Source organism: Denticeps clupeoides, chromosome 20 (assembly GCF_900700375.1).
Source record: "Denticeps clupeoides chromosome 20, fDenClu1.1, whole genome shotgun sequence".
Lineage (NCBI taxonomy): Eukaryota > Metazoa > Chordata > Actinopteri > Clupeiformes > Denticipitidae > Denticeps > Denticeps clupeoides.
The window spans coordinates 14,916,119-14,929,719 of record NC_041726.1 but is presented as its reverse complement, the minus strand read 5'-3'; the positions used below and the strand labels follow the sequence as shown (position 1 = coordinate 14,929,719).

At 46.0% G+C, this 13,601-nt stretch overlaps 1 protein-coding gene across 6 annotated transcripts in view; it reads left to right on the top strand.

Annotated features, from left to right (window-relative positions):
- The first annotated feature begins 250 nt into the window (after positions 1 to 250).
- The window catches only part of LOC114770548 (A-kinase anchor protein 9-like), a 55,965-nt gene continuing 42,614 nt past the window's right edge, over positions 251 to 13,601 (top strand). For 4 of the 6 annotated variants that reach the window (XM_028964561.1, XM_028964564.1, XM_028964562.1 and 1 more), the window contains exons 1-8: positions 251 to 478; positions 6,225 to 6,440; positions 8,838 to 8,882; positions 9,205 to 9,264; positions 9,650 to 9,823; positions 10,213 to 10,368; positions 10,453 to 10,650; positions 10,771 to 13,170. In XM_028964561.1, the coding sequence (XP_028820394.1) occupies positions 431 to 478; positions 6,225 to 6,440; positions 8,838 to 8,882; positions 9,205 to 9,264; positions 9,650 to 9,823; positions 10,213 to 10,368; positions 10,453 to 10,650; positions 10,771 to 13,170 (3,297 nt within the window). In that variant the 5' untranslated portion in view covers positions 251 to 430. Of the gene's footprint in view, positions 479 to 5,992; positions 6,094 to 6,224; positions 6,441 to 8,837; positions 8,883 to 9,204; positions 9,265 to 9,649; positions 9,824 to 10,212; positions 10,369 to 10,452; positions 10,651 to 10,770; positions 13,171 to 13,601 lie in introns of those variants that run through there. The other 2 variants (XM_028964559.1, XM_028964563.1) reach the window with 2 other exon arrangements.

Genomic DNA, 13,601 nt, shown 5'->3' with positions numbered 1-13,601 from the left:
GATGCAACCACTTTAAAACTGGCCCTTAAATGAATTTTTACGTGATTTAAGCAAATCTAAATTGGTCATTGTTAAAATTGCACAGTCTAAAAGGTACATCTGTATGTCTATACTTGTGACAAGTAAACTGAACTGGAACGAAGCTTTGCCTTGTTCAGGAGCGAAAAGTCGCTTATTTGTCACCGTATCTGGCAACCCAGCCGAACAGGCGACGCGGACCACGTGATGCCACTTCGGCCCGCTTCGTGTGTTTACGTGGAGAACATGGCGGCCACTATGCCGTCCGTGGGAGCGACTCAGCCGTAGCGCGGCAGCTCAGTGGCGGTTTATTCACAGTTGGTTAATAAAAAAAACGCTTCGTGTTCACGTCGCGCCCGACCACCGCGCATGAAGCAATCTTCTCCCTCTTCCAGCCACCGGGACCGCGGTTATGGAAGACGAGGAGCGACAGAAGAAGCTGGAGGCCGGCAAAGCCAAGGTAAAAAAAAAACACGAAAAAAACAAGCAACCATCTGTTCTCTCGAGAAACACCTCGTCTCTCATTTTAAAATGTGGAGCCTGTCACGCGTGTACAGGAGGGTCGCTTCCGCGTCCCCCCGCCGTCCAGTGACAGCTCCGCGTCAGCGACTAGCAGTAATAACCACTCCACAAAAAGCAACAACACACGAAACCAACACCGTCTTCTTTTAACATATTGTGTCCCGTTTTCCTTCACACACACACACACACACACACACACACACACACACACACACACACACACACACACACACACAAAAAGAAAGAAATTGCGACGGGACAGGATTTTCAGCTCAAACAGCTCGAGCATTCTTGCGCCTGAGCCTCGTGTGGCCTGTTCAGCACATTATACATTTCACTAGCAAAACCCTCTAATAAAGAGAGAATACTTTAACGAAACATCAAATAAAGGCTCATGGCTGCATACTGACACGTTCATTTGATGAAAGAAGTGTTCACATGTTGGAACTAAGGTGTCACTTTTCTATTGGGATCAAGTTGCCATGTAATAAGTAATAATATGTCATTATTCTCTTAAGTAATTCTATTTATCTTTTTAATAATGTGTTATTTCAGGTTTGCTGTAAGTGGTCGATGCCCACAGGCACACTGGTGACCTGATTATTCAGAAGATAACCCGGGCGCGAGGGACGCCGGAGCGTAAAAATAGGTGCTTGGCAGCCGAGCTTGAAAACTGCGAAGTGCTTGCAGAGGCAGGGCAGGCAGGGGCGTCCGGGTCTCTATTAAAACGTTTTTTTGTTCGTTCTTTCCCTTTTGGCGCGATTTACGTGCGTGCAGCAGGAGGGCCGGCCAGGATATGACCTTTGCAGAGGCGATCTGTGCAATCCCTTGACAAGCTTACTCCGCTTCAAAGCTGGATCCCGTCTGATCAGAGATGAATCATGAGCCGGACCTGCCCTGCCAATTAATACAGTTTATAAGCAGGGCTCCTACGGTCATTAAAAACCGGGAAAAGTCATGGAATTTTCCATATAACGAAATAACTATAAAAAGTTCTGGAAAAGTAATTGAAATCTGACTAACATGTGAACGTACAACATGAAGTACATTTACATTTACATTTACAGCATTTATCAGACGCCCTTATCCAGAGCGACTTACAATCAGTATTACAGGGACAGTCTCCCTGGAGCAATTTAGGGTTAAGTGTCTTGCTCAGGGACACAGTGGTGGTTAGTGGGATTCGAACCCGGGTCTTCTGGTTCATATGCGAGTGTGTTACCCACTAGGCTACTACCACCCTACCAAACATCATTCCCGTAAGACTGTGCGAGAAACGTTATTTCGTCATTAACAACTGCAACGTTTAAAACTAGTTCAGGTCTGTAGTATCTTTGCTGGCTTTGCGTAGTGATGGTTGGTAGTAGCCTAGCACACTCGCCTATGAACCAGAAGACCCAGGTTCAAACCCCACTTACTTACATTGTGTCCTTGAGCAGGACACTTAACCCTGAGTGTCTTGGAGGGGGGAAGGACTGTCCCTGTACCTACTGACTATATGTCACTCTGGATAAGGGCGTCTGATAAATGCCGTAAATGTAGAGAACCACTATGTACTCGGGCTGCGCCAACTTGGAGGACGAAACATGTTCGATTAAGTTGTCATAAATTTACTTTAACAATATTTTGGTAAATTTGACCTTTTGCAATATTTTTTTTCACATTTCAAGTGGTCATTGAAAAGTAGTTTGTAGAAATGTGTAAGAACCTCGAATAAATCCCCATGATTCTTTTTGGCTAGTGCTCATTTTAGCCACAGCAAGCATTGACTCTCATTGACTGACACTCATATTATCAGCACTGGTCGAGTCATTAGACAGAGGTGACAAAGCATTTTTTTATAATTCAATTAAGTTGTGGCAGCATGTAAAACCGCAGCTTCTTACTCTTGTCTTTCCCCTGCCTGCATTTCGTTGTCCGGATGCATGTGCGTTTTGATCCGATTTTAGAGGAAATCGGGCCGTGTTGAAATACCCATTGGATGAATTTTAGTTTATTTGTGAAGGCATAAGTGGTGCTGACAGAATATATAATCCTGAATGGCCCTGTGAATTATGCTGTTTTGTTGGACATGCTCAGCCAGTGGTTATTATATAAGGTGTTGCGTGGGCACTTAATAGAATATGTAAATGTTTGCAATTTTGTGCTACAGCATAAAATACATTTTTCCTGTTTTATAATAGTGCATTTCAAAATTTCACATGGCTTCAAATTGCTTGACCCTGCGCTGCGTAAAAACGTGGATGTTTATTCAGCACCCACTCTCCCCGAGCTGCAGTGCAGAGGACGTCCCTGTGTGCACAATTCAAATACTCGGATGGCAAAATGCTCTCTGACTGTAATAATTATTTTGCCGCCGACATCACTGATCATTTTTTAGGATGCTGGGGCAGAAAGTTACAAATGGTAATGATTTACAGTACAATTCTCATTTCTGTCATGCTCTGAGATTATATTTGATGTGAATAAACCCTGTTTGGTGATTTGAATTTTCTCAACGCTGCTGTGCTTGTATTTATTTCATTCGTTGAATTTTTTATTTTGTCAATTTTAGGCCGCCAGATCACACACCCGCTAAATTCATATTTGCGGGTCGCACTGGGTTGCCTAGCAGCAAAGCTTAGTTGCATAAAAAAAACACCGTCCAGGAGAAACAAGGGGCATCGAGATCGTGACCTCACACCTCCGAGGTTGTCTGCAAGGTGTTCCGGTGTTGGTTTTCTATGGGTCCTCCGCCCAAGGGATTGATTCTAACTTGGCCACAGGTGTGGGCTTGTGTGTGTGTGTGTGTGTGTGTGTGTGTGTGTGTGTATCCCCTGGGTCAGAGGGTTTTCTGTGAATGAGTAGCCTTGCCTTCTGCAGTGCGTACATCTCTGTGCCTTCACAACATCTGACACATGAGACTCTGGTTACCATGACAACCAGCAGATTTTTTTTTTTTTATAATTCTTTTAAACTGCATTCTTCCCCAGCTTTCTCTCCAGCCAGTTGCCCTTGTGTTATATAACGTATTGCGCTTATATATCAGCGTCACACCTTCAATTGATTCTGAACAGAATTGATTCTGTTATTTAGGGTTAAAATGCTCAATAGGTGAAGAATTTCACGCTCCCATGAGGTTACTCTGGGTGTGTGTGTGTGTGTTACATGCCTCCCCACTTGGCTCGGCTCTTGAATGTGTACGCTGAAGTGCCAACTGTTGATCGTCTCAGCAGCTGCCACAGGCCCATGTGTCTGAGTCAGTAAACTGCTTACAGGGGACCTGATTTCCCGCTGTGTAGGTGCCAACATAAGGCGTGATTCTCACCCACGCCCGCTCTAACAGCTGACGTTCAAGCTATTCTGCCTTTGCAGCAAACACTGAGTGTCTTCCACACTGAACTTTTAATATCCTACCTGTATATTGCTAAAACGCCGTAAATATCACTCTCACTCTCTTGTCACCATACTGAAATGTCAAACTCGATACTGATACCAAGGATGCTTTTCGAAACTGCAGGGGGAGGAAAAACAAACACAGGAACGCTTTAGTGATTTTTTTTTATTTTTTTATTTTTAGGATATTTAAAAAGTCAGAACACAGGTATATACTACATAAAGAAATAAACTGCTCAACAAATTAATAAACCAATACACAAATGAATGAATTAATGAATAAAAAACAAAAACACTCGTCGCTTCTCATGCTGCAGAAGTGAAAAATATCCGCATGTCGAGCTGTAATCAGGTCTGAAAAAGCCTGACCCGTGTTTGCAGACTGAACATTTACCTAAATCTAGGAACCTTTGAAATCTGTAATTTTTTTGTCTTATATTCAGCATATTTTTCTTTTTAATTCTTCTGAATTCCATTTTTTTGTTATAAATGTATTTATTCACCTAAAAACTGATTATAGAGTGGATGACGGAATAATATCTGCATTTCATGCAAATAACTATTTCACAATATTACACATTCTTCCATTTGTAAAATAAGTCCTTTACCTTTGAAATCAACATAAAACCGTATCAAATAAAATAAACATTAGGAAGACCTGGAATACAAAAAATATTGTTGGAACCATGTTAATAAAATCACAGAAATCAGAGGTATAAAATGATTTGAATTGATCCCGAATGGTTATAATGGTTATAATAACCAATGCAAGTGTCCCTTTTAGCTTTGTGAGAGGGACAGTTGGTAAATTAGTTTATTCAGAAGGCTTTCTGAGTCTTAATTTATAGAAATAAACACTGAGAGTTCACACTTATTTCTTTATTTCTTCTTGTGTTTAACTGTCTGAGTAGTGAGTAGCATCATTTCTGATATCCTATAAGGATACCCTGATATCTTTTTTTTCCTCTCCTGCTTTCAGCAAGAGGACTCGTGAGCAGGATGCAACAAGATAATAACCATATTACAAAGGCAAAAAAAACATAAGCTGTTTTTTTATTTATATGTTCCAGGGCGTGTGTTATTAAACTATTATTAGGCATAATCAGAAATAATGGTAGGATGACTAAGAGAAATTATTTGTATGACTAACCATCACCTAAAATCGTGACAGCCCTGACTACCTAGAGTTATAACTTGACATCTTATTTGCTCTCAGTTGCCCTGACCCGAGAGAGGCTTCATCTGCACAATTATTCATTTCTAGATGACCACATCCACACAAGATTATGGCTTTGCCTCCTTTTCATGCAGCTTTTTGGGCCAGGCTGGACCATAATATGTAGCATTGTCATCACAAAGAAGTCTGCATGCACCAACTCGCCAAAATCATGGCCAAGGGCACGTTCTTGGGGCAGTGGTGGCCTAGCGGGTAAAGAAGTGGACCCGTGATCGGAAGGTCGCCGGTTCGAATGCTGAACCGCCAAGGTGCCAATGAGCAAGGCCACTGAGCAGTGGCTGCTCACCAAGGGTGATTGTTAAATACAGAGGACATTTCGTTGTGTCACCATGTGCAGTGCATCACAATGACAATCACTTCACTTCAAGCTCTGTCAATCGCCATGGTTACGGAAGCAACTACAAAGCAGCCTTTTCTTTGCCAGCAAATCACATTCTTCTCGCTGAATTTGAAGTGATTTTATTTTTTGGAGCCATTAATCCCAGTGATCAACATTGATTATGAATTCACTGTTCAGATGGACTGGCATCAGTGATCCCTAATCTGTCACTCTGACCTAAACCTGTCTTCTGCATTTTGGCATTTTGCCCTTTTGCCTGTCAGAGCCAGAAGTCGAATCCACTTTTCTTCTTCTCCTTCTTCTTTGTTCTGTTGCGTTGAGTATGTGACACAAACTCCTGGTGAACCTTGAAAAGCCGTTCGCCGCTGTCTTTCCGCGTGTCTGTGTCAATTAAAAAAAAAAAAAAGAAAAGCGTGAAATAATGGTGATGTGGGGTTCCGTCCGGGAGTTTTAACGTTTAATCCGTTCAGGAGGTATTTGGAAGATTAGCGCCGTGATTGCGGCCGTGAACGCAGCGTGTTGAGTGAGTAGTTGTGTGCCAGCCGGGGAGCACGCTGGCATCATGCTTCGTATCAGCTTTTCTAAGCTTTTTGGAATCACTGTAGGTTTTACATACAACTTAATTTTTCATTTTTTTTTAAGAAATAAAAGTTGTTTTAAGGCCGCGTGTTTTTGGTGTTTTTATCATTTGTGTGACTGCTGCTTTTAGTAACGGTTTTGTTCCCTTCCCAGCTCGCCGAGTACCGGCAGAGGAAAGCCCATGCTGACCGGCAGAAGAAGCAGAAGAAGAAGAAAAAGAGAGAAGGCGCGGAGGACGCTCCGTCAGACGAGCAACGCGGGGATGAGGTAGGCGGCGGCAGGACCGAGGCGGCGCCCGCCGAGTTCACCTTCGCTCGGACACTGCGCAGCGGCGAGACTGTGAAGCACGACCAAACCTACACCATAGAGGTTAGTCCGAAGCCAATGTGTGGTGGAATGAATTATTACCCCAAAAGCGTGTGTGTTCATCAACTTCGTTCATTTGGTTTCAATGATCTAATGCTGATTTAAATCAAATTTAGAGGCAAGTAAGGTAATAAAATGCCTTACCCCAGTAGGGACTAGGGAGAGTGGAAATAATTCCTGCTGTAGCAGCAAGGATTTGAAACGATGCGTACAGCATTCCCGTAAGGAGGGTAATAAAATGTAAGGTGACTCCTGTGATGGTGGGGAAACAGTTTCATATGTTCAACAATGGTCGTATGAATGAAAGCGTCCTGTTGCACTGCTTAATGCAGACCGGCGTATTTTCATGTATAAAGATCAGGATTAAACAATGGTCGGACCATTTTCCTTCATGATCCATGTTTTAAATGTTCTAGCGAACTGAAGGAAAAGTGCTCCTCTCTCCTTGTGCTAATTAATGTCAATCCATTTAATATCACCGTGACACGAAGGAAGACGGTCCAGAGCTCGATTGCTTTGAATGATGTGCCATGCCCACACTGAAGCTCAACTCCTCTTAAATATGACCGTGTTGCCAATAAAAGTAAATCCGAATAAAGGGTTTAAGTTAATGAGGTCCTGTGATGACCTTTTTTTTTTCTAGCCAATCTGCAAGCACAAAAACCACACATACATGCACACATACATACATACATCAGCACATAGACGTATACAGGCATAAAACCAAAGGGCTAGCACTGTTATTTTCTTAACCATGATTTGTCAGTATTTGTAAGCCTCTGGGTTCATGCAAAACAGTCATCTTTGGAGTTTTTGTTAATGTGTATTGATTTTTACTTTGAGTCCGCTTATTGAGTATTTTACTGTGTTGATGAACACGGGGATGGGGACGGTTTTGAGCATACCTTGTCTGGATTATTGCTTCATAAATTGTCCGTGAATTCAGGGTCTCGTTTCTCTGTGTGGGTGTAGAAGGACAAAAAGCTTTTTGCATTCTGCGGAAAAAATATATATTTTTTCCAGCTTTTGACCAACAATATCAGAGCCTCCACAGCCTTGAGTTCATACGCAGGTTTATTCAGCTGAAAGGTCTGCGCCTGCTTCTGCATCTGCCCTGCGATTAAGCACAGGAATGGGGCCATGGTGGCCTAGTGGTTAAGGAAGCGGCCTCGTAATCAGAAGGTTGCCGGTTTGAATGCCGATCTGCCGTGGTGCCACTGAGCAGAGCACCGTCCCCACACACTGCTCACTCAGGGTGATGGGTTAAATGCAGAGGACAAATTTCACTGTGTGCACCGTGTGCTCTGCTGCTGTGTATCAAATGTGACAATCACTTCACTTTCACTTTAAAGGTGCAATAAATATGCAAGCTTAATCAGCAGCTAGAGTTTTGGCCTGTGACTTTGCTCTTATAGATGACTGCAAAATCAGCGGTTGCCTCGGCAACAGACGACTATGTCTTTAACTGGTCGGGCTGCCCGCTGCCTTCGTCTGTATGGAGAATTCTCCCAGCTTTGCAGCAAATGAATGAGATTCTACCACGTATTGCTTCGGAAATGCTTCAAAATTCCTTCTTTATGAGGCCTGAGACTTTGCTGCTCCTGGAATTTCTTTTTTTTTTTTTTTTTTTTTTTTTTTTTTTTGATGTCCCCAGGTCTTGTAATTTGGTTTTCTGAGAAGAAAACAGAAGATTGGGTGGGAAAAGGTCGGCGCCGGCACACAATTAAATTACCACCAGAGATGGTCCTAAGTAGCCGTGCAACTTTACGCCGGCTGTGGTTGCTGTGGTAACGCGGTTTGAGAGTGCTCCTGCTCTCCAGCGCACATGCCGCAGTGAAAGCCTTTGCAAGCGTGTTTTGCTGTCCGTTTCCACCACGAAAGGCTCACCTGTAGATTATTATTATTATTTTTAACCTCTTTTACCGTCTGACCACTAAATGCCATAGCACGCCCCCTTGCTTTTATCTGCATGTCCTCGCCACACACAGATCATTGGGATTCCGATGTTGGGGCCGTTTTGACTTCTGCTGCCTCCTCACTGCAGAGTCATATGCAGGATCTGATATCATGCGTGCTATAAATTATTCATCAGCACCGGGAGACACAGTTCCCCCGAAGGCTTCTACATAGCATGCTAATCATACACGTTGTAATTATTCACATTATAATAGCTGGAGTGTAACAGTACTGATCATTCACCCACTACTAAGCGAAGTCGTACGTCTGTTGTGGTCTAAAAAATTCAGCACTGCTGGATGTAGGTCAGTGGGGTAGATGCCATTTACACTCTACATTTCCTTAACGCTGGCCTCTTGTATTTGTCTTTACAAACCCAGAGGTACTGAAGAGTTTAGATTAGATGACTGACACCCCCCCCTCTCAAATGTTCCCTTATTTCAGCCTGAAAGCGAAGTGTCCACCACGGCAGAAGACTACTCGTCGGAGGTAAGCGTCAGAAACATATGTAACCGTGTCACTAATGCAGATGCAGAGCGTGCAGAGGCGAATGGGGATTTCATTTCCCTTAGGAGGCATTAAGCATCCTCCTCTGTACGCGTGTGTCCAATTTATGGTAATCATTGTCATAGTGATGCTAATGTGAGTGCCAACCCCAGTCCCTTCTATTGAATCCTGTTCACTCTTCACACATTTTATTATTTTTTTATTCAGATAATCTTTCCTTGCTTCCTTTTTTTTTTTTTTTTAACAAAACACTAAGAAATTCTAAATAGATGAGTTGCGAATGTTAAATGTTGTGAATTAACAGGTTAATGGGTGCCATGAGATGACAGAAAAAGCACTGGAGTCCTCTGAAGACTTTTACAGGGTACAGTAATGTGAGAAAATGAAAGAAAACGATGCACTCGGGATTTGCATTTAGGCTGGCTGCTGTGCAAACTCGCCTCTCTTTTTATGTCCCGCACACATCACCTCCTGCTCTTCGTGTCTGTGATTTTCTGTCTAATTTACTAATCTGGGGCTTTTGCTTACTAATGTGAGGGCGGCGCATTGCAGTGCTGTGTTAACTTCGCTCATCACTCACAGCGAGTTTCGGGGTAGAGTGGGGCTTCTTGACATTTTATAGGCGTAGATTATGCTGAGACAGCGGGTGGGAGAGGACATAACCAGGCAATTACAAAAGCGTTTATAACCAGTAAGAGAAGGACTATTGCACCTTGTTCTGGGTCTAAGTACGCGCCGCTTTCTCTCAGGAGGAGGGCGTCCAGCAGTCTGAAGCCCAGCTTGAAGACGAGTTGCTAGGAGGCGCTCCTGACAAGCTGCAAGACATGGAGGATGAGCTGAACGCCAAGAACCAGGCGCTGGAGGACCTGACCAGAGAATTGGAAGGGATCAGAGCCGCATTTGGGAAAGAGGGAGTGCAACAGGTATTGCTCCTCTCCTTCCGTCTTCTGCGGTCCCACACGCTATAAGATGAATCAGCTTTGCAGAGCCTCTGAATTCTGAGTCATGAGTCGTGGGTGACGAGAACGTCCTTGATCTTTTGATATGATTCATTAATTTTATATGCTGTCATGACCCTGGTTTTGTGGTTCTGTTGGAGGATTATTGTTTGATGTGCAACCATGAAGAGTGGAGCTTGCGTTATGCTTGCTTTCTTTTTGTCTCCTCAGAAACAGTAAAACATTTCCACAAATTCATTAGTGGAACTGAACATTAAAACTCTTGACAGAAAATACCATTCTGTAATTATTTCTCTTAAAAGTTGAGGAGCCATGGCAACCTGACTGGTCTAATAGATGTGACGTCTCCAAAGTTGCAGGACTTTGAGGCGGCTTTGAAACAGAGAGATGGCATCATCACCAAGCTCACGGCCAACCTACAGCTGGCCCGTCAAGAGAAGGATGAGGTCATGAGGGAATTCTTGGAGTTGACCGAACAGAGCCACAAGCTTCAGATTCAGTTCCAGCAGGTTCCGCTGCCGTCCTGTCACTACATCTTTTTAGCGGAGATTTTTCATTATAAGAATGTTTGTTTTTTCTTCTTTCTGCCATAGCTTCAGGCTGGAGAGTCTCTCAGGAACACCAGCCACAGCAGTACAGCCGCAGACCTGCTGCAGGCCAGGCAGCAGATCTTGCACTGCCAGCAGCAGCTTGAGGAGAAGGATCAAGAGGTCAGAGATCACCAGAAGCACGGCGAGGAGCATCTGTTACAGCTCACACAGACTCGGCACCAGCTGAGTGAAGCCTACAGGGTACATCGCAAGTCACTTTTTAAATGATTCTGTGCTCCATAGAAGTAAAGTCTACCTTCAGTGTTTCGTTATTCCTTATTAGTACGTTTGGACAAATTAATAGGGATTTGCTCTTTGCAGGTGAGCGAGAACATGGAACAATCGTTTGCAATGAAATTGCAAGAAAAGGAGCTTGTGATTACAGAGCAAAAGCAGCAGATTTCTGAGCATCAGCAGACCCTAGTACGACTGCAAGCGGAGCTTTTGGTCTCCGAGGAGCAACTGAAAAACCTGAACCTGCAACTGGCCTCCAAAGCGAAGGAGCTGGAGGGTGTAAAAGTAGAGCTGGAGAGCAGCAGGAACCATAGAGAAGAACTGGATAGTAACGTGGCTGAACTTGATGCTAAGAAAGTGGAAGTAGATTCCTTGAGGATCGAGCTTGAGAGCTGCAGGACAGAACTGTCAGCATCGAAGCAGAAGGAGAGGATGTCTTCTGGGGAGATTCAGCAGCTGATGGGCACTGTGGAGGACCTGCAGAAGCGTTGCCACCAGGGCAGTTTGTCAGAGAGCGAAGCCTTGCGGCATGTCGAGGAGGACGCCACGCGCAAACTGGACCATCTTCGGGCTGAGCTTGATGAGATGTACGGCGAGCAAATTGTCCACATGAAGCAGGAACTGCGATCTCAGCAGATAGCAGAAATGGAACGATTGGTTGAGAATCACACTGCCGACATGGCGCATCTAGTTGATCAGCACAACGCTGAGACAGAACGACTGCGCAGCCAATCAGCACAGAGCTGTGGTGAGGTGAATCAGCTAAATGCCCGCATCATCGATCTTCAGCAGAAGCTCCAGGAGGCCCAGGTGCTACGCGAGAGGGCCAGACAAGACCTCACACTGGTATCCGAAGAGAAGCTCAACCTACAGAACCAAGTGGAGGACCTCCTCCATACCATTAGTTCTTCAAATGGCAGGGGGGATCTGGTCCCTCAAGGGTTTGGAGATGCTCAGGAGCAACATCAGGAAGAGATGAAACGTCTCCACGTTGCCATCAGCGATCTCCAGGCTAAACTGGCCGCAGCACAGTTGACTACAGGAGAGCTGGAGGCCAAGCACGAGTCAGAGGTGACCAACTACAAGATTAAGCTGGACATGCTGGAACGAGAGAAGGACGCGGTTTTAGACCGCATGGCCGAATCTCAGGAGGCCGAGTTGGAGAGGCTGAGGACACAGCTCCTCTTTAGCCACGAGGAGGAGCTCAGTAGGCTGCGGGACGACCTGCAGAGAGAGAGCCAGCTCAATGTGCAGAACCTGCGGGATGAGCTGGAACGAAGGCACACCGAGGCTCTGGACAAGCTGCAGAAGACCTTCCAGGGTAATCTGTGTCTGACGGCCAGCGAAAAAGAGGCACTGGCTGAGGAGAGGGATGTGCTTCTGGGTGAGATTGCAGCACTTAAAGATGCTCTCAGCCAATCAGTGGAGAGCTTGAAAATGGAAGAGCTGGTGATGCAGTTGAAGGAACTGCAGTTTGAAGTAAAGCAACTTCGGGAGAAAGAGAGTGAAAGGGTCGACGTGGAGGAAGAGACCAAAAAGATACGAAGCGAATATGAACTGCTGCTGAAAGAGACGAAAGAAAGAGAGCAAGGCTGGGAAAATGAACGGAAAGATCTGGAGTCTGAAAACGGCGCTCTCGAAGAATCAATCTCGTCAATGAGAGAGGAGATCGGGTTCCTCAGTAAGGACAGGGACGAGCTCGGCATGAAATTGGACTCCGTTGTGACCAAGAATGAACAGCTGCAAAAATGCATCGACAAGTTAGAAGACGACATTGAATGGCAGAAGAACACGTTCTCGTTAGCTGAGAAGGAGTTTGAGGCGAACTACCAGGAGCTGAAGGAGGAGCATTCTTCCCTTCTGAACGAAAAGCTGCTCAGTGAGAAAATGGAGTTCAATGTCTCGCGTCATGAGATCGTCGAACAACAGCAACAAGATGGTGACCAGGGCAGACCAGCCGTAGAGAAGGACACCACAGAGCTGATGGAGAAGCTGCAGACGTCAGAGCAGGAGAAGGAGATCCTGGCACTTCGACTGTCGGAAGTCACAGCCCGTCTGGAGCAAAGCCAGGCTGAGCTTGTGCACCTGGAAGAGGAGCTGAGGCGCGGCCATCAGGACCTGGCGAGGGCCGCGGTGACCCAAGCCGGACCCGAGGAGGACCCGCCCCTCCACGTCGCGGGAAAGGAGGCGGAGTCCGAGCCGCGCCAGCGCAGCAACGCACCTGTTGAAGGTCCGTCCGCCTCCTCCTCCTCCTCTCCATCCTCGTCCCCCCCTCCACCCCCCACCGTTCCGCCAGAGCCGCGCCAGCGGAGACCGAAGCGGCGGCGACAGCGGCAGCAGCTGCAGCAGCAGCAGCGATCGCAGGGAAGCTCTCGTCTGCCGGAGGACGGAATAACAGGTGGAGGAGGGGAAGACGCGCAGGCGCCTAGCGGGGGGATGCGGCACACGCCACTGCGCCGCCACGGAGTCGCCAGCGTGGGGAAGCAGGTGAGTGGCAGCTGGGAGACGCGGTCCGTGAAATCGGGTGAATAAGCGGCCCGGAACTTTCCGGCCGTCCCGCGGTGAATTGATCCCGCGGTGAATTGATCCCATGGGCCCGCCGAAGGCGCCTGATGGGTTCGATGTAGCTCAGTTGCCTGGCGGAGTTTACCATACTTAGCATTTCTGGAGGCACCGTCCACAGTGTTTGCGATCTGACTAATCTGTTGCTCACCTTCCAGAAATGGGCTTGACTGCAGAGAGGCTCCATTCGGCTTTTTCCTGCCGGAATTAGGACCGGGGGGGTTGAGTGGCTTGAGGCGGCCACTTGTGCTCTTTAACGCGGCCACTTGTGCTGTTTAACGCGAGCAGTGTTGGGTCCGTGGTTGCATAGGTGTCGGGTCGTTGTGCCAGAAGAAGATTCTCTCTGATTTGTAATG